Source organism: Bolinopsis microptera, chromosome 5, assembly GCF_026151205.1.
Source record: "Bolinopsis microptera isolate Bmic1 chromosome 5, MBARI_Bmic_1.0, whole genome shotgun sequence".
Classification (NCBI taxonomy): Eukaryota; Metazoa; Ctenophora; class Tentaculata; order Lobata; family Bolinopsidae; genus Bolinopsis; species Bolinopsis microptera.
The window spans coordinates 2,455,381-2,481,105 of NC_087076.1; the positions used below are offsets into that span (position 1 = coordinate 2,455,381).

Below are 25,725 nucleotides of genomic sequence, written 5' to 3' on the forward strand. Positions count from 1 at the left end.
AAAAATATTAATTAATTAGTTCGACGGCACGATAAGTAACAACTCCCAAATTGAGTTATGACAAGCATTAAGAGCTGGGATGAATGTAGAAACGGAGCCATGATGAAGCGGCTGAAATTACAACACACCACCTAGACAAATTAAGAAATGTACTTATACCAGCGTTTCCACGTGTTATAGTGTGGTAGCTGTCACGTGTAGCATGTGTTGATGCACTTCACAGCATGCGACACGCTGTATAGTGTATACCTCTCATTAGTCACTACAGCTGTGATAATACTGTGTGTTCTGTGTAGTGAGATAGAGAAACTTCTCAACATACGTGTTGAGGGGACATGTAGCAAAGAATAAAATGATTGAGATTTGCGAGACTGAGAGAGACAACCTTAACCTATTTATATATTATAGAAATAAAGTGCCACAAAGTTCACTTTAGTATAGTATAATAAGTTGCCCAATTATGCTTGTTGTGATATTAGTTCAAAAGTTAAAAAAGATGTCACGAGCATAGTACGTTTGAAGTTGAGCAAAGCAATGAAATTTAAACAGAATAAACCACAAATCATGAATGAATCATCAAATCATGTGCATATCAGGATAAACTTGGAACAGTAAAATTGATTTAAATCGTCACTGATCGTACAAATATTGCTGCCGTACAGCTGTATGAACTGTGTATGAACCAATGCGGTACTGGTAACATATAAATGTACTGATTACTTTTTAGATATCATCCCTCTATTTAAGGCATAATCACTGATCAGGTACTGCACTCTTTGAACACCAGGCCTTGTATCGTTATAGGTACTAACGACATAAAAACTTTGACAATGCAGGACAGCAAGATATTATGTCATCATAGCTGTTGAGTGCCAATGGATCTACCAAAATAGGTTTCTCAGTAGACCACACAGATAGTTGTTACTGTAGATAGGTTCCGACAACAAGGTACTAACGATACTATATATTCAAACATAAACACTTCAACCATCATGGTTACCATGGTAATCATGGTAACCATGGAATATACCAATACAACAATACAACAATACAATACAATACAAGGGCAGGTCTCTCCCGTAATTGTTGGGATGGCCTGAGGTGCTTATCTCATTCACAGTAACCCTAAGCCACTCTGTGCCGAGGCACTATACTAGTTGTAGAGTGTCCTACGAGCCATTATAGAGTGTGTAATGTGTATCACCAGCCAAAGCTGTACCAAATCACTGGCATATACCAATACACTGTCAATTAATGTAAGCTACACGGAATATCAAATATTATACATCAAATATACACAGTGCAGCTGTACGATCAGCAATTACTGTGATTAAATGTAATACACAACAATATAATAATACATGTAATACATGTAATACACAGCAATACAGTAATACATGTAATACATGTAATACATGTAATACACAGCAATACACAGCAATACATGTAATTCTAATAGCATACAGTCCCGGTAGTCATGAGTACTCTCACCACTTAAGACGTGTCCAGTTCTGTTAAACTTAAACTACACAGTACAAGTAGATGTAGTATAGAACGTACAAAATACAGAACTACGGATAATGATATTTCACTTAATATGTTGACTCTCTAGTGATCTCTAGCGACGTGTGGTCTCACAGATTGATAGCATTAAAAACTCCATATATGTACGACAGTGGCGGAACATTACAATTTATCAAACAGAACTCTTTTATCTTTAAGATCGTTTGCTGTCAATGTCCCTATAGAGCATAATTTCCCCCAATCCATGACTTAAGACCAAGTGCCGAAGGCACAAATAATACAAAAGAGTCAAGGATAAGAGTTATAGCGAATGAAATTTGTTTGGTGCAGTGTAAGCTAGCTTGCGTCCGTCGCCTAGTGTCGTGCATACGTGCTCGCGCGCACAGTTGTCCCACGCTCCTAACTACTCAAAGTTATTTATCGCGATCGCGATATATTCTGAATTAAATTATTGTTGGTTTGCGGCGCTGAACTGATCAAGTAAAAAAAAATTGAGCGGCCATCCACAAAAGAAAAGCGGCTGCATTTCTTGTTATCATTGCATTACAATATTGTTGTGTTCAACTCGATCATTCTTATTTATAGGCGCTCTTGGCATGCCCTGGTGGCTTCTTATCTCTGCTAAGTCATAAGTTAAACTTAACTGGCCGTCCTAACATTTTTTTCGGTGGCCGACTTTGAAGAACCAAACTGATCCGGCCAAAAGAGGAGTCAGATCACGTTACCCGGTTACCAATCATCATCAATTAACTGAATAATTGGTTTCTGAGCAAAAAGTTTACCCAATCTGTCAAATATGAAAATGGGACAGAGTTTGGAAAATACAAATTTTCGTTTTGTTAAGTTTTTTGCTGTGGGCTTCCTCCGCCCGCGCGAAATCAAACGTCCAGCACCTCAATCGTGTCATATGCCACCTAAAGTTGACTGACTAATTGGTTGCGGGCGAAAAATTCAGTCAAAACTGTAAAATTTCTGCCCTGGAAATTTCGTCTTCGAAAACTGAAAATGGGACAATATGATTTTACGATTTTCTTCGGGATTTTGACTTGGAGTACCTCAATTTGGTTTCATATCATCATCAATTAACTGACTAATTGGTTTCTGAGCAAAACCCGAGTGTTCTGCTGTGGGTTTCATCCGCCCGCGAAATCAAACTTCCAGCACCTCAATCGTGTCATATGCCACATATAGTGGACTGACTAATTGTTTACGGGCGACAAATTCAGTCAATTCTGTTAAATTTCGGTCCTGGAAATTTCAGTTTTAAAAACTGAAAATGGGACAATATGGTTTTTCAATTTTCTTCGGGATTTTGACTTCCAGCACCTCAATTTGGTTTCATACCATCATCAATTAATCATCATCCGGCCTTCTCACCTCGGAACCAAGGGAGCATGATATTCACCACAAATTAAGAGAGAAATTAAAAGCACGAATAACCATGGTATGAAATGTAAAATAAAATGGAAGAGCACAATCACATTCTGAATTGATTGACCGAAATTCATAGATTCAGCAAAATTCCCGTATAAATAATCATATTTCATATCTATTTTTAATAAAAGTTTTAGTCAAAGCTATAAATCATTCACTGCTCGCGTTTAAAAGAAAAATTCTAACACAATTTTTGGATGAAAGAAGAACAACGTTATCTGATCTTTAAAATTTCAAAGAGTCCAGTCGTCAGGATCAATGCACTCTCAGGTCTTTTGATAATTAACGTAATTAGCAGTACCAGTATTATTCATAATATAAAATCATCAGACGAGTCATCAAGTTACACTGACATAACTTGACAAAGGAAATCGTAAAGAAGATTTATATATAAAATTATAACTTTCGTATGGATTTTATATCTGTACATTTGAACTAAAAGCTAAATTCCACTCAAAATAAAAAGTCTAAACACACTCTCAAAAGCTTGCAACAACTTTAACAAATGTTAAGTAAGAACTGTATCGAACTTCCTCATGTTTCAGTCTCGGGAATAGGATAACGCGGAATGATGACAGGATGACCGGGGATGGATGTTTCGTCGGAGTATTTTATCCGAAACAGAGACGATGTGACCTATTTGACAAGATGCTTGTACTTGGAGTAGATAGCGTAAAGCACCCTGAGGGTTGATTTCAGGTCCTTGCTGACGATACTTTCAGCAGTACACTTAGGTCGAGGGATTCCTGCTTCTTGCATCAAATTCAGGGCGAGCGTAACGTTGTGTAGCTGAACAAAAATAAGTTAATTAGATATTCAAAATCTGAATACGCAGGCCTTAAAGTAATCTGAAATTTATCTCGGTAAACAGCAAATATTTAACAGCCTGTCTAAGAAATCCATTTAGGAGAATTCAAGCGTTACCGCTATACTAGCTAAGATGAAGGCCAAGGCCTCAGTGTCAGTTAGAAATAAAGTTTTAAGGAAACTCAATTTAAAACGTCAGTTAGCAAACACCACTATTAGCACGTGATAAGCGCGTGGAGCAGTTTTAAACCAGTTACCTTGTGGTCATAGGCCTCAGGTTCCATGCTGAAAGAGTACATTGGAACATAGTACCCCTCAGCCAGACTCATCATGACCACCAAGTTTACACCGTTAGCAAAGTCCTCCTCGATATTGCTGCAACCTCTGTTTATCTGAGACAACTGCTTGTTCGCAAACGCCATCAGGGACTGAAGAGAATAGGTTTAGTTAACGAAGACAGATACACAAAACAAGGATTAGTGTTTTTAGACAACCTGTTTCCTTGTTTATGTCTGGAGAATAGTTTGTTTCAAAGTAAACAAATAACAAGAGTTTCGCTAAAAGAACTCACAAATGATCCACAGACGAACGCGACGTGGTATGTTGTAGTACACAAAACTAATAAAGATTGATAAACTGTAACTCAATGGCATCTCTTATGATATCAAACTGAGAAGTGACTTACCCCCTTAACAGCATTGAGTTTGTCGGGAGCAGAGTCGAACAGGGTGTCGAATACATCACGTTCCTGCTGTCTGGCGGCAAAGTTGTAATGTCTGAAACAGAGACTATTAGAGACTAGCAGAGATACAAGAGACTATCATAGACTATTAGAGACTAGCAGAGACTAACAGAGACTATTAAAGACTAGAAGCGACTATGTCACGATCTATCAAATCAATAGTATAAATTCTGTTTTATTGAGCTATGGTTTAGATAAAGTGCACTACTGCTTAGATATTAAAAGAATTTGGTATTGTTCCGACTTTGTTCTTTAATAACTAGTTGGGAGTTTAGTGCACAAATTTTTGTTTGGCATGCGATAAATCATGAGAACTATTGAAAGAAAAACATACTCCTTATCTTTTTTTTCACAAACAGCATAGATCGGAGTAGACATTTCAAACTTATTAAGATAACAACGAACTAGAGGGCTTGAAAATTGTCGAGACACAAAAGTGAAATAGTAATATCTCAGTAGAACAGATATGAACTGTAATACTAAGTTGAGTAGCAACAATGTATTGAATGTCAAGATAAGCCAGGACTTGCAATCATCGCCACTTCATCACTCCCACTACGAGTTCTAAAGGTAGGAATAAAGACAGAAGCCAGGGTGCTGCGACAGATTTGAATTGCATTCAATCAACAAGTGCTGGAGAACAGGCATATTGTGAGGAGAGCCCCTGACTCGGGGGAGGGGCCTCACTACATGAGCTGTAGGGACTACTTATCAACAAGTTACAATAATGTAGAGGGATATGAGATAAAATACTCACTCTCTTTCCTCATCACCAGTAATCTGCTCGGAGATTGTTTCTGTTTGTTGTGTCGCTTTCTGGTGGAAACAAGGTATTAAAGGAGGCTAGAATTTCCTTTTTTTGACATATTAAGTTTAAATAATCTCGATTTATCTGCACAATTTTATTTATTTTTTGGCTGAGAATCTTCGAACATAACTTCAATCAAGTTTACACGCATTCTATTGCAAGCGCTATTTCCAGTACTCCCTTATAAATATACTTACTGTTATCTGTAGAACTTGTATCTTGACAAAGCTAGGGAGTCTCCTTGGAATGCCGTAGTGTCTTGCCAGCGCCACCAGCAGATGTAACACAGATATCAGGTATTTGTTGTGGATATTGTCCACATTCCATTTGATTCCGTCATCTACAACCTGCAATGATGGATTCATCTAGAACTCCGCGTTAGTTTCTTTTTATAAATAGGCCAGAAACAAATCTTCACTCTACCTAACTAATTATCAAGTTGATAACCGTAATACATTGGGGGGGGGGGGGGGGGCGGGGGGGGGGGGGCAACCATATTAAAGTATATTAAAATGTAGGATTTTCCCCGATTTTGACCCGGGGATATACTTTAATATACTTTAATATACCTACAATATACTTTAATATATCCCTATCTCCTTGGAGGCCTACATCAAAAATTGTTGCGCAAAGTAAGCTTGAAATGCAATTCTTAATCGATTCCAAAAAGTTCTTGAAAAAATATTGAAAACTGATGGAGTTATTTCAATTTTAATGAAGCCATTTTGGCTAGTATTCCGAACCGAGATATTATGTGCAATTTTCCCAATTTTGTTCATGGAGGTCTTTTTACTTAGTATCCACTATATTCAACAAACACTGAGTTATATCTTTCACATAGAGTTAGTCTCATTAAAAAATATTGAAATTTTATCGAATTTGGGCAAATGCGAATTTGAGCAAAAGCGTTTGCCCAAATATGGGCATATTTTTTTAAGCTCATAGCTCAGCCAATTTTTTACCAATCTGGATGGAAATTCATGTACTAGTCCTAAAACAGGCTTATCTTGCGAATCTGAGTGAAAATATAGTTCATCATGTAAATCTTAACGAAGAATATAAATCTTCTAATTGTAGGTATATTAAAGTATATTAAAATGTAGGATTTTTTCCGATTTTGACCCGGGGATATACTTTAATATGGTTGCCCCCCCCCCCTACATTTATCTATCTACAAAACTTGGCTTCAGATACAGGGTGTCTAAGAAAAAAGGTAACCAGGTGACTTTTGTTTTAATAACTCGCCTCAGATTTAACTTAACAACTTAAAACTTCAAAATTTCATCAGGAACATGTTCATTTTGCCCATTCAGTTTTTGAGGCTCTAACTAGATGTAATTTCCTGACCATATTTATAATCATATCGAATGCCCGTTGTCAAACAGTTCCCAACAGTTATGGATTGAACAATGGAGGCACGCACGTACGTTTTCTTCTCGTATAGAAATTAGCGAAACTAAGCTGTAGAGGCACGCGCGTATATAAACCAGGACGTGTAGAAATTAACGAAACTTAATTGTAAAGGCACACGCGTATATACACCAGGACGTGTAGAAATTAACGAAACTAAACTGTAGAGGCACGCGCGTGTATATACAAGGACGTGTAGAAATTAACGAAATTAAACTGTAGAGGCACGCACGTATATATATATATTATTAGTCAGCCACAACTATCAGTAAAACACCATCTGACTTCAAATGTCGGTTAAATGTACCTTTACAGTCATCCTCAATAAATGTATTTAATTGTAGTTGTGAAAATAGTATATATATATATATATATACGGTATACAAGGACATGTAGAAATTAACGAAACTAAACTGTAGAGGCACGCGCGTGTATATACAAGGACGTGTAGAAATTAACGAAACTAAACTGTAGAGGCACGCGCGTATATATACCGGGACGTGTAGAAATTAACGCGACGACTGCATCTCGGGACCGCAATAATTGACCCCCCCCCCCCCCCCCCCGATAATTGACCCCCCGACAATTGACCCCCTATGAAATTATACTGGGTCAATTGTCGCGAAATCTAGGGTTTAGTACGACAATTGACCCCCTATGTTATTACACTTGGGTCAATTGTCGCGAAATCTAGGGCTTAGTACGACAATTGACTCCCCATGTAATTACACTAGGGTCAATTGATCGGGTTAGGGTTAGGGTCAGGGTCAGGGTCAGGACAAGGATGAGGGTTAGGGTTAGGGTTGTATTAAATTATATTGTCGGGGGGTCAATTGTCGGAGGTAAATTGTCTCCCACCCCTGCATCTCATCTTCATAAGTAGACATAACAGCTTTTAGAAGGTTTGTAAAATTAAATTGTGTGACACAGACAATAAATGACGTTCTCAAAATGTTCTTGAGTCACTAACACTGATCACTTGGTATTTTTTGGAACACCCTGTACAATCTCAGAACATTAACCACGTGGAAAAAGTTAAAAGACTATTTATACCTGGAGATGATAGTTGATCTGATTGAGGACTTCAGTTAGTTTAGCTTTCTGAGAAGCAATACTTTGAGCTACTTCCTTGTGCTCTATCTTAGCTCCCGCTAGTTTCTCTGAGTACAAGTATAGGTTAGTGGACATAAATACTGGATGTACGCTAAACTGCTAAACGAAATGTATGCTTCATTCAGATAATAGGGGCAGTTTATCTTTCAGCACTTATGGAAATACAATTTAAAATCAATAACGAAATCTTGAAAAGTCAATAATCCCGCTCATAAGCTGAACAAAACCTTTCAACTTGTAATTAAATTAAGTGATTAATTAACCCATTAACACTAACCAATCAGAGCGGAGAGGACCTGACCGTCGGACAGATCCTCGCAGAGGTTCTTAACCACAATGTGATCATCAGTGAGGACGTCGTTAATCCACTCCTTTAGTTGCTGGGAGAGGGCCTGCACTTGGGGGTCCTTCAGAGATTCATTTGATACTTGTCGTTTGTAATCTCCACTTTCTGCGAGGATCAGGGTTATTTTAGTGGGGTGGCAATTTGGTTATTTGCCGGCCAAAACTCATGCCCCCGGTCAATCCCAGAACGGTATTTTCACCTTAACTTTTCCTTTTTAAAATTTTATCATATACAGTTCTTCAAATTGTTGAGTGTAGGTTAAGTTGTGTTTGAGTGTAAACTGGCAGTCAAACAAATGCAGCACTCATAAACAGCTGTACAATATTTTTATTACTGAATTGATTATTTCTCCTAACCTGGCATTAACAGTAAGGGTAAACCGGCCCCAATCCCCGGCTCAAAATAGCACCCCGGCCAAAAAGTGGCTTCCCGGCTAATAATCTGCCCCCCGGTCACTGGGTGGCAGAGAGTGGGAGGGTTAAATAATATGGAACATTTAACAAATAAGCTGAACTAATTGGTGTGTGTGTGTGCTAATGGAAGAACAATGATGGATTAAAATAGTGAAGTTTCCAGTCAAACAATGACATAATGATATAATGGGTTCTAGTAGTTTGTGCTGTTAACAAAGATAACTTCTGTGTTGACAGGTGAAAGTCACGTGGTATGTGGTAAAGTTGGTGACTTTATTGACAAACCATCTTACACACGTATGTCTCAACCACTTACCAGAAGCTAATATCTTCTTTAGTTGGGATTCGTTAGTTAGAATCATGGCGGATAACCCTAAAAAACTGCTTCTACAAAGATAAACTTATGAATTTTTGAAATAAGGACGCAAAGCACTGAACTATTACATATATTTATATCTTAGTGAGCAAGAAAACCACTGATAATCTTAATAAGAACTAATGAGAGTAACCAGGTCAGAGAGAGAGGCTGACAGATGTGCCGCGAGAGATAACTACTGTGTAGAAGTGCTCAGTTCACATGAGATACGGTATACTGGTTTGCTTGTTAACTAATTAATTACTCGTGCGACGGAGAAACGTCTCGCTCACTCCGCGCTACCATCTGTCAACAGTACAATATGGATCGACAACAACGACAATTACGAGCGTGAGATTTTTATACAGTTCAAACTAAAACGTTGAAAATATGCCACTGGGCAGGCACATTTCTGATGTACGCAAATATCACAAGCTAATTGATTCCTCTCGGTGGACTTATTTTGATTGGATGAAATTAGCAGAATTTTACGAACTTAACAAACAATAATTAACAACTTCACATTGCAAGTTTCATTGTAACCGGTGCTATTATTTGCGACCACAGCAACTTAACCTAAATTGTAATTCATTTTCGTTCCTGCAATGTACATTTTCTAAGTTTTGTGTCTAATTTTGTAGTTTAAATATTTAAATTTCTGACTTCCCTAATCTTAAAGAATTGTATCAGGATAAAAGGCGATTGTACACTAAATTACATACTACATATATATTATACATAATTGATAATATACATACATGTATATGATATAACTAGGACTATAATAAGTTTATCCACTCACCATCCATGCCTGTTTCCATAATTCCAGAAGTCAGAGGTCTGAGGGCTTCTTCTTTTTCTCGTTCTAGCTCGTCAACTGAAATGATTTAATTTATTGGATCTAGATAGTATACTCTATATTTATACATATTACATAGTATCTTTAGTATGGGACAAAGGAACCTGACAAGGAAGCAATAAGTATTACCAAATAAGGGTTACGACCATGGTCGCTAAAATCACCACATCGTATATAATTGACACGGAACTAGCCATGCACTTATACTATACCACTATACTACTATACTAGCAGACTAGAGCTGAGTTAAGGGTTGGTTCCCACACACCAATATCTTATGAGGAAGCACAGTTACAGAATAAAGTTGCACGACTAAGCGTACACTCTGCTCCCACTGAATATAGAGAGAACGACAAATAAGGAGGCCGGGGTTGAATAAATACATTAGCAGATAGTTCATTCTACGCACTCGCTCACGCTGTACAGACAAGAACACAAGACAATCCACTTCAGACCAACAAAGATCCTCAGAGTTAGGAAAACCTGAGACTTGGTAACCACTTTGCACAATTGGGCACTTTCTTTTGCGGGACATGGACCAGCGCTTCCTTGGTAGTAACTTTAGGACTGACTTCAGGGTAAAAGCTCGGCCACTGTACGCGTTCATCACCAGCTCGTCAAAAACACAGATCAACTAACTTCAATTATCAAATGAGAAAACCGTAAAACATTGACGGACTGAGCTGGAGTAAACGGGAAGTTAGAGACGAGGTAGGGTTGGTCCGGAGTGACGGCGCACGCTTGGTAATGGTCCGGAAATGACAGTCACGTGACTGTCACAACGGGTCGTTAGAACAGTTAGTCTTTGTGCCCGAGACAAGTCAAACAGTTATCCACTATTGTGTAGAAGTGGTTGCAAATAACTTATCCCGCTGTTAGCCGCGTCATGCTGTACCACTCGCATGAGACGGGAAATTGTGATTTGGAGGAGAGATCTGTGTCCAGAGTTTATGAGACGGATTCTTTTTTTGGCTCATGAGATGAGATAATTATTTAAATTTACCTGCAGCGATACGAGCCGTCCGGAGAAGAAAACAATAAAATATGATATGGCGACCAAATGTGAGTGTGACACTGACAGTAAACGGTTCAGTGGAACCAACTCAGGTTCTAAATACCCAGGTTGAGAAAAAAAACTGGACTTCCGATACAAATCATGAGTGTTGACGTATCCATGATAACATCCGGATATTCTACGGTAACAAAGATAAGATGAGGTGTGAAGAAGGGGATTTACCTTCTTTACAAGCATTTGCAACACCAGCCTTCTGTCGGCCGAGAAGAGTAGCTAGGAGGGTCATATTGGAGGCTTATCTTGCACCTAGGACAGCACAAACTATAACAACTACAGGAGGGTTTTAACTAAAGCAACGCAGCAATTACATCGTTCTCTGACGCAGGGCTCATTGGGTGGGCAAAAACACGTGACGAAAATACTGTCTTCTGACTGGCGGTTTCGTTGTGATTCTCAACAGGCGAACTTACACGCCTGTCATCAAGTTTTGGGGGAGTTTTATACGATTATATTGTACAAATGTTAAGTCACAAGAATGTGTGTGTACGTTAAATTAAAATTTCAGACTACAATCCGCGGACGGGCGGCAAGGATAAGACAAGATTTGACAATGACTATCGGCTAGTAATGTACTGTTTGTCATAATAACTACTGACTGTATCCAATAAGTAGGCAAGGGTGTGCCTAGAAAAGTGATCCGCTGCAACAAAGACACATATAAGAAAGGCAAATCACAAAAAAAACCGTATTGGACACGGACAGTAGACGGAAATAACACAGGGCAATACAGTGACATAACTTTGACGTGGTCGGACAGTAAAACAAAACAGATGTCACACCCTAGTACAGTTAGTAGATGTATAGCTACCCTACAACTGTAGCTGCAACTCTAACCTAGAATAAAAAAACGGTGCCTACTCTGAACTATTTGAATTAAACGTCAATGGAACAAAGCTTTGTTGCTTTATTATATCAGTTCTGAACCATTTCATGCCTGATCGACAAATCAAGAAGAAGAATTAAGTTTATTATGCGTAAATTATAAACAAATGTTTTTCGATAAATGCTGTAAGCACTCCAAATTATCTTCGGGTGTGAGGGTTAAATGAGGAGCTGTGCTTGATCAACACAGCGAAGCCTCGGGCGAAGAAAGTGTGGCATAGTGCCTTAACCGTCGCTGGCCTTATGAACGATCCTTCGGCTTCTTGTAAAGCTCTTCCTTGAAAGTGCTGGTTTACATTGTAATGCAGGTAATGCCGAAGTAAAATAACAAAAGGTGGTCGACTCATTCGATGGCCTTGTTGCGTCGCAACGAATCCTCATAAGATAAGATAAGATAAGATCTTCAAGGACCTCGGTTTTGCTGTTAATCGTTGTCAAGCGAGATTTGAGAAATTTTAGTTTGGTGAAAGTTCAATCTTATCTACCTTAAACCCATCTTTAACCGTTTCGTCGAGCACAGTCACCTTCACGAGTCTGGAATGACACAGTTGGGGAGGCCCAGGGGAGAGGGGGGGGGGGGAAGGTTATTAAATTGCTATCTTTGATCCATTTATCTACCGCCCAATTGATCTACATTATTCGATATATATGAACGAGAAGTTAGACTGAGAGTAAGAGCACTTTTATTGCAAACAAACTGTGACCAGAAGGTCGGCTCAACTGGAAGCTATTGGCAAAATAACATGAATACACCTTATTATTATCGCATGCCAACATTTTAAAGTATTAAGAAAATTTACCTGAGTTGAATATCCTTTTCCTTTGTAATCCTGTTTTCTGTTTGCGGAGAACCGCTTTATTAGCCATTAGAATGTTAATCGTAAAACTGGTATTCTAAGTGACTCTCAAATTTCCATGGCTCATAAAAGGGTCTGCTCTGATAGTTTTTCGATAAGATGATGTGTCACTCCGCAGTCCGCACTCATATACAATTTTCAACAAAACAATTAACATGACCAAGAAATGCTAACTAGCACTGAGATGATAGATCTGCAAGAGGAAACGATCTATGAAATTCCATTGTTCTGAAAGTTAGCAACTGTTGGCATTTCAGGAATTTTTCTTGACGAATCAAGAAGAAGAATTAAGTTTATTATGCGTAAATTATAAACAAATTTTGTCGACAAATCCTGTAAGCACTCCAAATTATTTTCAAGGATCTCGGTTTTGCTGTTAATCGTTGTCAAGCGACATTTAAGACATTTTAGTTTGGTGAAAGTTCAATCTTATCTACCTTAAACCCATCTTTAACCGTTTCGTTGAGCACAGTCACCTTCACGAGTCTGGAATGACATAGTTGGGGAGGGGGATCGGGAGGGGGATCTGGAGTGGGAACCTTGTCTATAAGTCCAGCTGATAAATAGATCGGGAAGGTTATCAAATTGCTATCCTTGATCCATTTATCTACCGCCCAATTGATCTACATTATTCGTTATATATGACCAAGAAATGCTAACTATCGCTGAGAGGATAGATCTGCAAGAGGAAACGATCTATGAAATTCTATTGATCTGAAAGTTAGCAACTGTTGGCATTTCAGGAATTTTTCAGATCACTGCTAGTTCATTATTTGAAATGAAGTACGTGTTGAGCAGTGAGCACGTATATTAGTGTAAGACAGCTGTCCCTCAAATCCTCAAGTCTCTTGATGATCTGCAATTATTTACCTAGGGCAAGTCGTATCTGGGTTGGAGTGCTCTTATCCATTCGATTCACAGGAAGAATGGTGTAAAGAAAGTATCACCTGACCGGTGTTATAAAATAACTGGTAAATCAACTGAGATCGGACTTTTTTCAGCTACGGGACAGAGTCAGAGATTATCATATTGACAACAATTTGTATTATTTGTACTGTTCGAGATTATCGATGAACTTGAAGGAAAAAATTGATTTCTAGATGAGATCGAAGTGACATGAAGAAACATGAATTTGAAGTCAGGTTACATATAGAAGGGTAACTATCTAATTAAGCTTACCATATTTGGCAGAAGATATGTGCATCAAGTGACCGACGTGGGTAGGAATACTCTCCGAACCAAGAGTCAAATTGAAATCTTTTTTGAACACGAACATGATAAAAACGCGGCGGACTATAGGCAAACTTCGAATCAATTAATAATGCTTTATTTGGATAATTTTCATGTTGAGCTATGCGAAAAAAGTCATTGGTAATGAGCTCCAATTTCTTAATAGTGTATTTTCATGAGGGGAAATATTACTTAGTCAATTAGTCTGCCACAGAGCTAGTCAGCCACAGAGTCTGAGATAAACTGTAAATCTACAGTCGGGTAACTACATTTGTGAACGGTACAGCGGAACTTTCAAGGAAGGTTAACTGCGGAATCACGTGACAGCCACATGATTATGGATACTAGTCAGACACCGTACCAATACACCATTGACCATACCAATGATAAACCTGGAATTACATATTGTACGCATTATGTTATTTAATAACTTTTGTCTTACTTTCTTAGACGAAACCGTGCAATATCGTAAAATAACGTAATAATAATTGATAGAATACAATGTTTAGCCGAAAAAGTATGTAACATGATTCGTACAATAGGAAACACTTTATCATTGGTACGATGCACGATTCAGCTGCATTGTCCATAGTAATGTGAGCGTCATGCGATTCCATGGTCCAGCCAATTTGTTACAGAGAAACGTGAATGTTACAGAGTCCATTATAGTTGTAGTAGTAGTATTATATTGAATGAAGTACGCTGACGGTCGCATGTACGCTGTGTGTCACCTCCTTACGAGCAGCATCACCTGTTTTATATCTCGAGGACCGCCTGGCTTCTTCAGGGATCCATTCTTAGATTTTGACCGACTTGAAACATGATCATTTTTGCCATCCGTTTTTTGGATTTATCGAAAGTATGGTGGAAGCAATTAAATGGCTAATTTTTGCTAAAGCACAAATTCTTAATTTTACATCTTAACGATGAAGACCTATTACCCCTTTTGTCTTCTTTCCGCCATAGTGGAAATACTCAAGTGTCCGTCTCAAAAATCCAAAATATTAAAGATCCCAAGTTAAAGATATCTAGCTCCGAACTGATCACTTACCAAGGTGAGGACGGTATCCTCTTTTATCGTCTCCATCCCCACTGAGACACAATAACAATGGTGTCTTGTTCATATCCACTGTTCAGACCAGATACAGATAATTCAACAGTTTTAGACAAAATGTAGTTAATTGCTTTGAGAGGGAAAGTGAGATTACGGAGACTACTCGAGACAAAGTGTTATCTTCTACAGGTAGTAGTTCAGGTGGGTGATTTCCTCCAACAGATCTTAAAATTCTAAGCTCTCTTTGACAAGCACGAACAACTAAAATATGTATTATATAAACTATAGAAATATTAGGCAAAACAAAGCTGGGAAATGCCCAACATTTTTTGATCTTTGCCAAAATTGAGATGAACAAAAGAGTAGCGGCTAAATTTAACTACTTTCCACTCTTGCCAGATCAAACTAAATTTAATTGAATTTAACCAGTGCTCATCCTATTAACAAAAGCGTGCCGTTTAATTGGGTAACAAAGCAAACGGTATGAACTCTTTTTTTAGCTTAGCCAATGCTTTGTTTCTTCTTTACAAACACACTTAACATCATACTTGAAAAGGAAAAGTATGAGGTACAGAGAAAAATAATGGTACAGCGGCAGATGATCCAATTATATAGCTAGAGACCAATTAAATGATTTGGTTACAATAGCAAGCGATAAGAAATTAAGAGCTGCAAGCAAGCAATTAAGAGCGAATAATGAAACATAGGCAGGTTGTATTAAAGCAGCGAGTTATGCAGGTAAAGAAGATGTCGCGAGTTGGGAGGAAATGAGTTTCACAATGAGTACGGGCACGAATAGTCTGCATTACAATTACAGCCTTGACTTCACGGGTTGTATAAATTCTGCAATCTACTGGAGGCTACATTTCAGTCGACGGCCTAAATTTTTCTATGCAACAGAGCAAATTTTAATGAGACTATATGGGAATTAAAGACAGTATAAAACAAGTGGCGAGCACTTGGTATGACTAAGGTGACTTATTGGTTTAACAATCGCGTTTCAATTTAATAATATTAAATGCTTCCTTAATGTATATTGTTGAGCTAAGTTAGTTTATTGTCATTATATAGACAGTATTCAGCTATCATGATTCATGATGTAACTTTCGGGAGTATGGTTCAAACCTCAGCACCCCTAAGGTACAAGAACTCATTTAAGTAAGTGAAATTACCATCAGTCATCTCAACTTTCATTTCAACTTTGTTCAATCCTCATCTTGCCAAATGCCCGCGATATTTTCCAATCATATGGTTGTACGGTATCCAACACATAAAGTTATTTGGCATTCATAAATTTCGCTACGGAAGTACTAGTTAGAGAGTAAAGACTGGAATTAAGCAACAATTACAAATTAGGAACGAAGGATTAAAAATTAAGAAAAGTATTGTGTTGTTAGTCTATTGTGGATCAGTTAGAGCTATACGAAACGGTCGACCAAAATCAGCGGAGATCTTGGACAGGTAGTCGTGTGTGCCAACCATTGATATGCTGCCTGATCAATATATCACATAATTTAATTACAAACAGGTGAGAAAATCACAAATTTCTTTACAGATAAAATATTTCTCGGCGTCCTAAACCGCACTACAGCTCGTGTTAAATACACGAATAGCTAAACTAAAATATGATAATAATATTGAATAACGAACTTTTCCTAATTTGAACGCCTTCAACTTTCAAAGAACGAATTAGCAACCCTGCTGCTGTAGACCCGAAGTCTGATTCGGATTAGTTCAACTGTATTTCTAATAACTAATTTATGAATTAATATGTTGAACATACTACTGCTTAGATTCTATTCGCCATAGCATGCACCAAATGGCTTGTTCGTATAGAAAGACATTGTACGTACAGTGCAGCTAACATTGAATATATGGCTCAAGCCGGAAGGAAGCAGCGTACAAGGTTTAAACTATATTAGATATACTATTGCTGCACATATCTCCAGATATTTGGTGGTTAACTCCAACTGAGACGTTTTTTAACAGTCCCGATGAAATTACAGTAACCAACTGATGAGAGGTTCTGGATCATCACCCGCTCAGTAGATCAAAGTAATGTCGAGAATCTTAAAAATGCTGGAAGTAAAGTCTCAGAATGATTAATTAGGTAAGTACAATTTGCCACAATTCTCAAGCTGAGATATTTGCTTTCACCTTATATTAGAGTGACATTTTCATAATCTTAAGGGGGATACTCACGTTTAGATAAGATTTTAGGGATGGGATCTTTAGCAGGTCCTCTAGCAGCCAAGTCTTCTGACGAGGTTTTCATGATGGTATGTGTGTAAAGACTTGCGTTAGAAAGCCTCTTATTTAGGCTTGCCGAGGAGCCAGAAGTAGGAGTATTCATGACTCAACTTATCAAAAACTAGTATTACAATTGCTAATACTATGAAATATCCTTCACAACAACTGGGTAAACAACAGAGCTCGATCCAGCACAAAAAACAGGGCGTACAATTATAGATCTCTGTAAGTGACCGTGTCCTGATAAAAGGTGATCACGTGGCATCAGCCAAGCTCTCTTGTTGGCTGGTTTGAATCACGTGACTGACATACAAGTCTCTGACAGGTTGGGATACGGAGGAAACCGTTGCAGTTGTATGGGTGGCTGCTAGAGATAGTGGCCTGTGTTTGGTGGCGGAAATTTAATGGGTAATTAAACCTAGGGAAGCACAATATTCAGTTTACCATTAACTTAATTCTACCTTACTCTCTATATGGTATTATCAATTACCTAGACTTAAGAGTCGTAGGCATAATTATACAACCTCTCTTAAATTCTTAATGTTAATATTCAAAGATATTTGTTTCCTCTGTTCGTGGCATGGTCAAACTTGGACTAAATAATGCGCGAATAAAATTACAGTACTAGACAGAGTGGCGACAAACTACATACACAGTGGCAATCAATAATCAGTATGTCAACAAAACCATTACCAAACTGTTATCCTAATATTATCGACGATATTTCGCCGCAGATACTGAATAAATATAACTGTCAAGACGGCGGACTAAAAACTTACAATTATCGTAGATATCATGTCTATAAAAGAGATATGATTCGCCCTCATCCTGCTGCTTTTCAGATCTGTCAGATCTTGGTCCGACAAATTCCTGCCTGAGGGGAACTTTTCCCACCATACTTTGTTCCGGATGATTTGACCTGACCGGAGCACACTCAGCAGACCCATCAAAAACTTGAAAGCCATCTTCTGATTCAGTCACATTTCTGTGAGCACTGGCTGTGAGTAAAACTTCCTCCTCACTGTCCTCCACGGTATTTTCTCCAGCTTCAGTATCAGTCACATCACCCACTATATCACCGTAATCTTCACAGATATCCGGTAAATTTTTCTGAATACCAGTTACACTGTCACATTTCAAAACAACTTTTTCTGCGCCAACAAATTGAGTTGCTGGCCCGTAGAATCTAGTTGGATCAGATTCATAGGCAGGACTTAAAACATCGACTCTACAACAATTCATAGCTCTAACAACAGAAAACTTAGCGATTAAGATACAGTCGAAAGTGTGATACATTTCACACTGTACCTTTTACAAATTTATGATGATCTTTCCAAAAAATACTCAAGAGCAGATTTAGTGGCGTCATATGTCTGCTGCTTTGAAAGAAGATAAAGGGGGCACGTACTATATTCTACAATAAGTACATGATGAACTATCAGCTAACTGCTGAGCTATCATGACCTAATTTGATTACATTTTTGATTTTCCCCCTTGACTTAATGAATAAGACGAAGCCGGTAATCCTTATTAAATTTATCTTATAACTTAAAATTCAGGTAACAATTTAAAATATAAGCTCATGGTTTGTTTTCATTAATTTCTACAGTTCGGTAACTTATAATCACATATGATTATCCACTATATCAGTAACTAGATACCGAACAGAACCTTGTAAGAATCTGTATATTATATTGTATATTATACATATTACTTTAAGTGACTCACCTTAGGTTGAAGATGTAGAAGTTATTTGCAGCAGCAAAGAAAAAAAATCAGTTCAGTAAACAGAAGCTATGTACAAACTAAACTGTCAAGCAACCCCAGCCATACGCTATAACTTAATTAGTAGCCCGAGAAATTCATTGCTTTAAACGAATATATATAAAGCAAGTTATACAGTCATACGAAGCAAGCAGGACACAACCATAATAGGTAAAATTAACCGTTCTAAATGGTAATTACTTTAAGTTTAATTCGTGATCCTTTTCATAACTTTGTAGCCTGCCCCTCTGATTTGGGGCTCGAAATCGCCCTAAATTAAATATAATCAAGACTTTGGTCATAACGGACATTACAATTTCTAAATTGACTTCTAAAATTGAAAAGAAGAAAAAAACCGTTGCATGTCTGCTGAATAAAACAATAAAAACTGTCAACGCACATTATCCGAATGTTAGAATCGACTAAGCGTAGGAAAGTTTTTGACGGGAAAATTTTCAACAATCATACAAAATGTGGTTGTCTAGAGACCGTTAGAATGATAAATGAGAGAACCTAATCATAATAGCAGGTTACGTTATTCAGCTGCTGTTGTTATCTTTTCTCATCGTATTCCTAAAATAAATGCAGCCAAAATTTAGCTACCACCAAAAAACTCAGCCGGGCAATTTGTGGAGACAAAAACTCGACTCAACAGATTCCAAAAATTTAGAACGCTAGGAACACGATTTTGAGAACATGTACAAAACATGATAATAAAAAGTTAACCACTCTTACTTTGATCCTTCTGATGCTTCTTCTTGCGACTGAGTGTATTTGTTAGAGTATCCAGCTTGCTAGAGAAAGATCTGTCCCGGGGCTCATCTGGACTTTTGTTGCTGGAGACAGAGCTTCCTTCACTACGACGTGGCAGGGACATAGTGCTTTTAAGAGAGGAGAGAAAAGTGATTAGAATCAGTAAAAAGATCAAAGTGTGATAAGATTAAATCAAATCTCAAAGTTGGAATCAGAGGTAATATTCAGTAATATGCTTACAAATAATTGGAAAAACTGTAAAAGTAACAATTTAGTGAAATCACTCAATCACATCACTCTCACCAGATCAGTTGGTTTCAGTTAATCAAGGAGATGATAAAAATCACACACTCACGAGCGCTTACAAACAGAAAGCACAATAAGGTTACACATAGAGTGCCTCTTGCTCTTACCTCTCAATTTCTTCAGTGTTTATCTGCAGCTCTGCAGATAGTTCCTTTAAGAAACACGTGCTCACGTTTCACCAGTCTTGCTTTCACTTTTCACTAATTCGCCGGACACACTTTCGCAGTTTAACAAGTTAACTTTACAATCAGTCGTTCAAGAATAAAACAAGGGGATTAAAACATATTAAATTCGGCGATATCATAAAGTGTTAATAGACACAATTTACTGAGGTATAATATAAAAACAAATAATTACATAATACATAGCTAATAGAACTTCTGAAAAAATCTGTTTCGTTATATATATTATGAGGTTTCGTATGTCAAGTGGTCCAAGGGAAATGAAATTTAACCAAGCGGAATTTATAAATAATCCTTTAAATTAATTTCCAAACTCTACTGGCTCAGCCAGTCAATAGCAAAATTTCTAAACAACGTCAACAATAATACCCATGAGTGTGAGCGATCACATTTTTAAACATAATATATTTATTAAATATGTAAATTATGTATTTGTTATAGTATACATTAAAATATAATATTTACAAACGATATGTTATATAATTGTACATTGTAAAAAGTTGTTTGTCAGTTCTATAATTATTGTACCATCCAATCAAGATAATCTGAACAATCTTGCCCCGTATATAAACCATTTCGGCTCACCATTGACCATACATTCGACCAAAGTAACACAAAAAATCACTCAAGGTAATTTGTTAAAAGCTCCATCACATTATAAGTACAAGAAATGTTTTGTTCATCAGGAATGTAGTGAACTAAACCAAAATATCAACCTCAAAATAAGATCAATAATGAACTTTACCCAACTTCACTTATATTCTGATCTGACTTGAACAACTATCGGTTGTTTATATTCTCTGCAGCAACTAGAGCTTCCCGGTTTTCATAAGTCCAGAAACCGTTAACATCTATGAGAATACTAACAATGATATCTCCTTGACAGCATTTAATAAGATCTTTAAGGGTAATTCGGCCGGACCGGTCCGGCTTCACCATGTCAAATACTTCGTTTATCAGGTCCTTCATATCAACCTGACAGGAATGAGCAGTTAGTAAAATTAGTGGGTCATATTGCGTGCTGTCATCGACTGTTTAAATTCAAATTAATGAGACCTTACAGTTTCTATCTGGTTATTTGGAATGGTGCCAGGAAATGTTTACTGTGTATTATTTTGAAGTAACAATTCTATCCAATGGATCGGTCACTCATTTAGGGATTGGATAAAATGAAGCATCAAGTTAATTAAAAAGTGAGATAACATACTCGCCTCCACATCCTCAGTTCCAGACTTGGATTGAAGCTAAATACGAACATACTATTTTAACATTTAATACTCACCACATCCTGGCCGTGTCTACTAAGCTCCTCCTGTACTGCTCTAAAAAAGTAGTTGAGTGAGAAAACAGTGAGAGCAGCTTCTCCTTCACAGTCCAGGATCTTAAAGAGGTACTGCAGAGCTTGAGGCGTCTTTCTGTTCTCGAGTGCGAGTATGAAATCGAGATAGGTTTTATAGTCCATCTCACCTTCATATGTTAGACACTCCTGGAAAACTCTAGCGAGAGAAAGATGTGAGAAAATAGTGACCAGTTAGTAAATCATTGGATATAGAAAGGGTTACAATTTATTACGGGCACAATTATTACATACACAAAGTCAAGCAAGGCAAGAAATTACTACTCGAAAACAAATTTGCATTTTTCCTGTCGTAGAAAACCAAACCTATCTAAGAAGACCGATGTCAAGGTCCCACTTCCATATCTTCCCAGTTCACTTTTACTTAACATGCCGTTGTGATCAGTATCTAGAGTAAGATACTGCCCGTAGACGCGCAGTGCACTTGCTGCACTGAACCAGTTGGAGTCCTGCCGCTCTCGAGGCAGACCTTCCTCACGTAGCTCTAACAGCTCATCTAGAAAACTACAGCACAAAATATCCTGAAGAAAACGGTCATATAAATAAATGGTGAATATTTAATATACTTTCTGTCGTTTAGTATTTTACACTCGTAGTTTCGTGGGAATAGAAAGCAAACTATACTCTCATTGATCATAAAGAGAAAATAGGTTACCTGAATTTTAATTTTCCCTGTTCTCAGCGGATCCAAGAAGAAGAAGAACTTCCTTACGGCAGTACAAACGTAGAAACTGTAAAAACTCTTCTCTAGTCCATCCAGTTGAGGCAGAGTCGGTATCATCTCCAAAATATAGTTTTCTAAATCAGCCTCTCTAAGGTAACCGAGACCACTAATGTCGTAGAGAGACAATCCTATTCGAGACTGCTGCAGCCATACTTTTCTCATCACATAGTGGAAAAACTCGACTATTGCGATTCTGCCGTGAGGATCCTTTTTGTAGAGTTTACTAAAGGTAATCGCGGAGAAGTAGTCTTTACACTTAGGACTGACTTGGTCTTTAACCTGAAGATTTGTAGCTTTGAGATTTAAAGTCAGGTTACAAAAAGGCTGTATAAAACGGATGAGTCCTGGTCATGCCTTCTAAGAAGGCAACAAGATTCCATAATTGCTGCCGATATGAAAATTCAGATGCAGTCAGATCTTGAAGGTTTTTATCCTCCTTAACATAATTTATCATAAAATCTCACCTTCAGATAGTCTTCAAAGTTGATCATTCTGTCCTCAACAGGCGGAGATAAGTTATCTTCCAACAGATCTAAAAGTTTCTGCAATTCCTCATTTTCCAGCAAGGCGGCACTTTTTCTTGTGAGGAATGCTAAAGTGGAATGCATCAAAAACATGATTTTTAACAAAAAGCGTGATGTCACTTTCTGAGTTTGTTCGTAGAGGACGGTAAAATCTGGTAAACCATTTTATCAGGTAAATCACATCATCATGACTGGGTAAATGTAACACTAAACGCACCTGCTCGAGATTCTTCTCGTAGTTTCTGAAGAATTAGATCCTGTTCCGGAGGAAGTGGGGTATAGAAGCAGGGAATTGACGCGTAGGAAGGGTCCCTTTTTCTACCTCCGCCCCATTCTAGATAGTATCTGATAGATAAAAACGTGTTAGAGCTGATGACAACAATAAACAAGAATGTTCAATTAACTGTATTTTCGGAAAGTTAAAAGTAAAGCTTTGAACTCTGATGTGGGTATTTAACAATGGTAGCACTTACTCTTCAAACATTTTGCGTTCCTCTGTGGAGTCTTTCGGGCCATTGCTTTCTTGAGCTTTAACCGCATTAAACTGCCTTAGTTTTTCCACCCATGTGGACATTTCTAGAGAAGTGAGATATAACATCATAAACCTTAATAACAGTCTCAATCGGAATTAATATGTGATAGCTGAAAGTTTAATTTTGGGTAAAAATAGCCGTTATTTTGACTGATAACTAAGCGCGCTTAACACGCGCGGCAAAACTAGCGCGAAATAAATGTACTTTTGTTATAATAATGTTTTTGCGTGCTACGTTTATGCGATATTTACAAGCTCTGATCCTGAAGCTGTAGCAGTGAAACCATGACACTCTTTGGAAAATAAATTACACTATAAATAACAGCTCCTTATAAACATCCTATTTACATCTGAATCTGGTTACAGGAGAGTATAAACTGATGAACTACATGATACGCTAGCCGGCTAGCATCTAGACATGGATTTATCTGACTAATGACTGAGTGATGGTGTGAATCATGGTAAGAAATCGTACTCCTTTTTGAGTGGCAGAGTAAGCTTAAGTTGCTCTTTGTCAGTTATCCATTGAGCTGACCCCTGATTACTGACTACAGGTTTGGGCAAGTGTAACCGAAGTGCGTGCTTAGAAGTCCAACAATCCACCCTATCGTCAGTTACATTTAAGTCGATTTCTGATGATTTGGCGTTAGGAAGGGAAATGGTGATCACTAGTTCGTCGTTACTTCCTGGATTCTTTCCACTCATTCCTGAATTGCAGCGAAATTAATAAATAATGAGATGTAAATTGTTAAATTATATGCGATCATTTTAATTTTGAGTCTAGATTGGGCATAATTATAAGCTACAAGCACTGTCACGATGTTTCCATATATTTATGCAGTGCTAGAGGTTTGAGCTGGCAGAGGGAATTCAGGGGGAGGAACTGGATAAAAAATATTCAAACCGATCGGTGAAATGAGGTGCAATTCAAAAGGGCGACTCACCTAGGAACATGTCCTCAGTTCCTACATTTTGTTTGAAGCACATATCGTAATGAGGCTGAGGTCTTGTTTCCTGGTGCTCAGTAGCCACACCCTCAGGTACAAACTCAGGATCCCAAATATCTTTACCAGTCTGCGCTTTCTTCACCGTGGTGGGAGTTACCTGGGGTTACACACAGTGTTATTAGCTGTAAGTTGTAACCAACCTTCAATAACTGTGTTTAAATAAGTCGTGAGGAAATGCTTTCTATAAAAATATTATCTTATATACCTTTTTCAGCAAAGTACCCTAATTGAGTTGATATCGTACAAATGGAAGGGTAAATAGTACTTATCAAATTGTAATAAGTTGTACCAAATACGTAAATAAAGAAGAATCATGGATTCCAACCATACCTTACACCTTAAGATAGTTGACATATTGTATGTATATTATAAACAATAAACACGTACGTCAGGAATCTTAGATTTAGGTTTGCTTTTCCCGATATCAGCGGGGGTGTGTTTTACGCAGTCGGTTTCGCTGTCGCTATCATCCTCCTTCGGATTGAGCATCTGGGCAAGCGCTGAGATGTCCATATTCACGTTACTTGGAGCAGCTAGCTATAAATAGAATCGTCATTATTTACATTGCTTCATTATGTTTTGTTTTGCTTTTGTTTGCGGCTAATAAATGTTTAATACATAATGTGCCAATAAAGCAATTATGATCCATAAGGACATAATAATCTAATGTGTCAAATTGTATAACAATAATGTAATTAAGGCCACAGGGGGGGGGGGGGGGGGGGTCGAGGCTTCAAAAAATGCAAAAAAATATTATGCTTTGAATCGATATATATTTTTGTGGTGGATACTTTGCCACCACTCATTTGTCTGTAGCTATTTTAATTTTTCTTATAAATGAGGTTAACCAATTCTCATTTAACCTCATTTTTTTGATAAATCGATAATGGAGGGCAGAAATATTGATGCCATTACAACTGAAAACTGCGATAAGCTTTGTTTTTATTGTTTTTATGTTATTTCAGCAGTTAAACTTTGAAAAATATACAAATAAAGGCAAAATACTCAAAAATCACATAACATAAAAAACAGTTTTTTGCCTCTCCTGAAAACCTCGAATTTTTGACTTCAAAATCTATCTTCTCCTAGAGTTTTTATCCATTTCACCTCAAATTTGGAACTTATGTTCCTGACATAAATTTAAAAGTTTGTTATGTAACGATTGTTGTAATTTTGCTCCTAACTCTTTTTATGAGGTTAACCATTTTAAATTTTGTAACCCGCACTCATGGTTAACCTCATATCTCAGCTTTGGAGCAAGATATCATAAATCGTTACATAACAAAAACTCAAAATACCTTGAAGAACATTGTTGCCAAGTTACAAGGTTCTAAGTCGTAAACTGAAAAAGAAGATAGATTTTGAACACGATTTCATTTAAAGTTTTCATTTACAATAGAATTACAGGTAAACCTCA

General features: G+C 37.5%; 3 protein-coding genes across 6 annotated transcripts in view; all 3 read right to left on the reverse strand.

Annotated features, from left to right (window-relative positions):
• Positions 1 to 2,960: 2,960 nt before the first annotated feature.
• Positions 2,961 to 18,440, reverse strand: LOC134814614 (alpha-parvin-like). 3 transcript variants are annotated; one of them, XM_063822746.1, is made up of 9 exons: positions 17,939 to 18,440; positions 9,755 to 9,829; positions 8,116 to 8,289; positions 7,779 to 7,885; positions 5,513 to 5,662; positions 5,265 to 5,323; positions 4,451 to 4,541; positions 4,023 to 4,193; positions 2,961 to 3,747 (listed from the first exon to the last, which is right to left on the reverse strand). In XM_063822746.1, exons 1-9 carry the CDS (start codon positions 18,399 to 18,401, stop codon positions 3,595 to 3,597), a joined length of 1,443 nt encoding a protein of 480 aa, XP_063678816.1. In that variant the 5' UTR covers positions 18,402 to 18,440; the 3' UTR covers positions 2,961 to 3,594. The 3 variants fall into 3 exon arrangements, with proteins under 3 accessions (XP_063678816.1, XP_063678817.1, XP_063678818.1); XM_063822747.1 differs by lacking the exon at positions 17,939 to 18,440 and adding an exon at positions 17,112 to 17,376; XM_063822748.1 differs by lacking the exon at positions 17,939 to 18,440 and adding an exon at positions 11,049 to 11,182.
• Positions 18,441 to 20,259: 1,819 nt separating this feature from the next.
• LOC134814958 (serine/threonine-protein phosphatase 2A regulatory subunit B'' subunit gamma-like) lies at positions 20,260 to 23,355 on the reverse strand. Its single transcript, XM_063823325.1, has 7 exons — positions 23,243 to 23,355; positions 22,987 to 23,114; positions 22,710 to 22,837; positions 22,177 to 22,524; positions 21,828 to 22,042; positions 21,447 to 21,660; positions 20,260 to 21,139 (listed from the first exon to the last, which is right to left on the reverse strand). Exons 1-7 carry the CDS (start codon positions 23,341 to 23,343, stop codon positions 20,945 to 20,947), a joined length of 1,329 nt encoding a protein of 442 aa, XP_063679395.1. The 5' UTR covers positions 23,344 to 23,355; the 3' UTR covers positions 20,260 to 20,944.
• Positions 23,356 to 23,593: 238 nt separating this feature from the next.
• The window catches only part of LOC134814625 (dynein axonemal assembly factor 6-like), a 99,041-nt gene continuing 96,909 nt past the window's right edge, over positions 23,594 to 25,725 (reverse strand). The window contains exons 2-4 of one of the 2 annotated variants that reach the window (XM_063822763.1): positions 24,696 to 24,846; positions 24,246 to 24,405; positions 23,594 to 24,008 (exon numbers count right to left, since the gene is read on the reverse strand). In XM_063822763.1, coding sequence (XP_063678833.1) covers positions 23,758 to 24,008; positions 24,246 to 24,405; positions 24,696 to 24,821 — 537 coding nt within the window. In that variant the 5' untranslated portion in view covers positions 24,822 to 24,846 and the 3' untranslated portion in view covers positions 23,594 to 23,757. Of the gene's footprint in view, positions 24,009 to 24,245; positions 24,406 to 24,695; positions 24,849 to 25,725 lie in introns of those variants that run through there. The other variant, XM_063822762.1, reaches the window with a different exon arrangement.

Coding starts and splice junctions, on each gene's coding strand:
- LOC134814614 (XM_063822746.1), bottom strand. CDS start 18,401: ATGAATTGTTGTAGAGTCGATGTTTTAAGTCCTGCCTATGAATCTGAT. Junction 5,663..7,778: donor AGATCAACTATCATCTCCAG/GTATAAATAGTC, acceptor CCATCATTGCAG/GTTGTAGATGACGGAATCAA. Junction 5,324..5,512: donor TACAAGTTCTACAGATAACA/GTAAGTATATTT, acceptor TGTTTCCACCAG/AAAGCGACACAACAAACAGA.
- LOC134814958 (XM_063823325.1), bottom strand. CDS start 23,343: ATGTCCACATGGGTGGAAAAACTAAGGCAGTTTAATGCGGTTAAAGCT. Junction 23,115..23,242: donor GAACGCAAAATGTTTGAAGA/GTAAGTGCTACC, acceptor TTTATCTATCAG/ATACTATCTAGAATGGGGCG. Junction 22,043..22,176: donor CAGGGAAAATTAAAATTCAG/GTAACCTATTTT, acceptor CGTTTTCTTCAG/GATATTTTGTGCTGTAGTTT.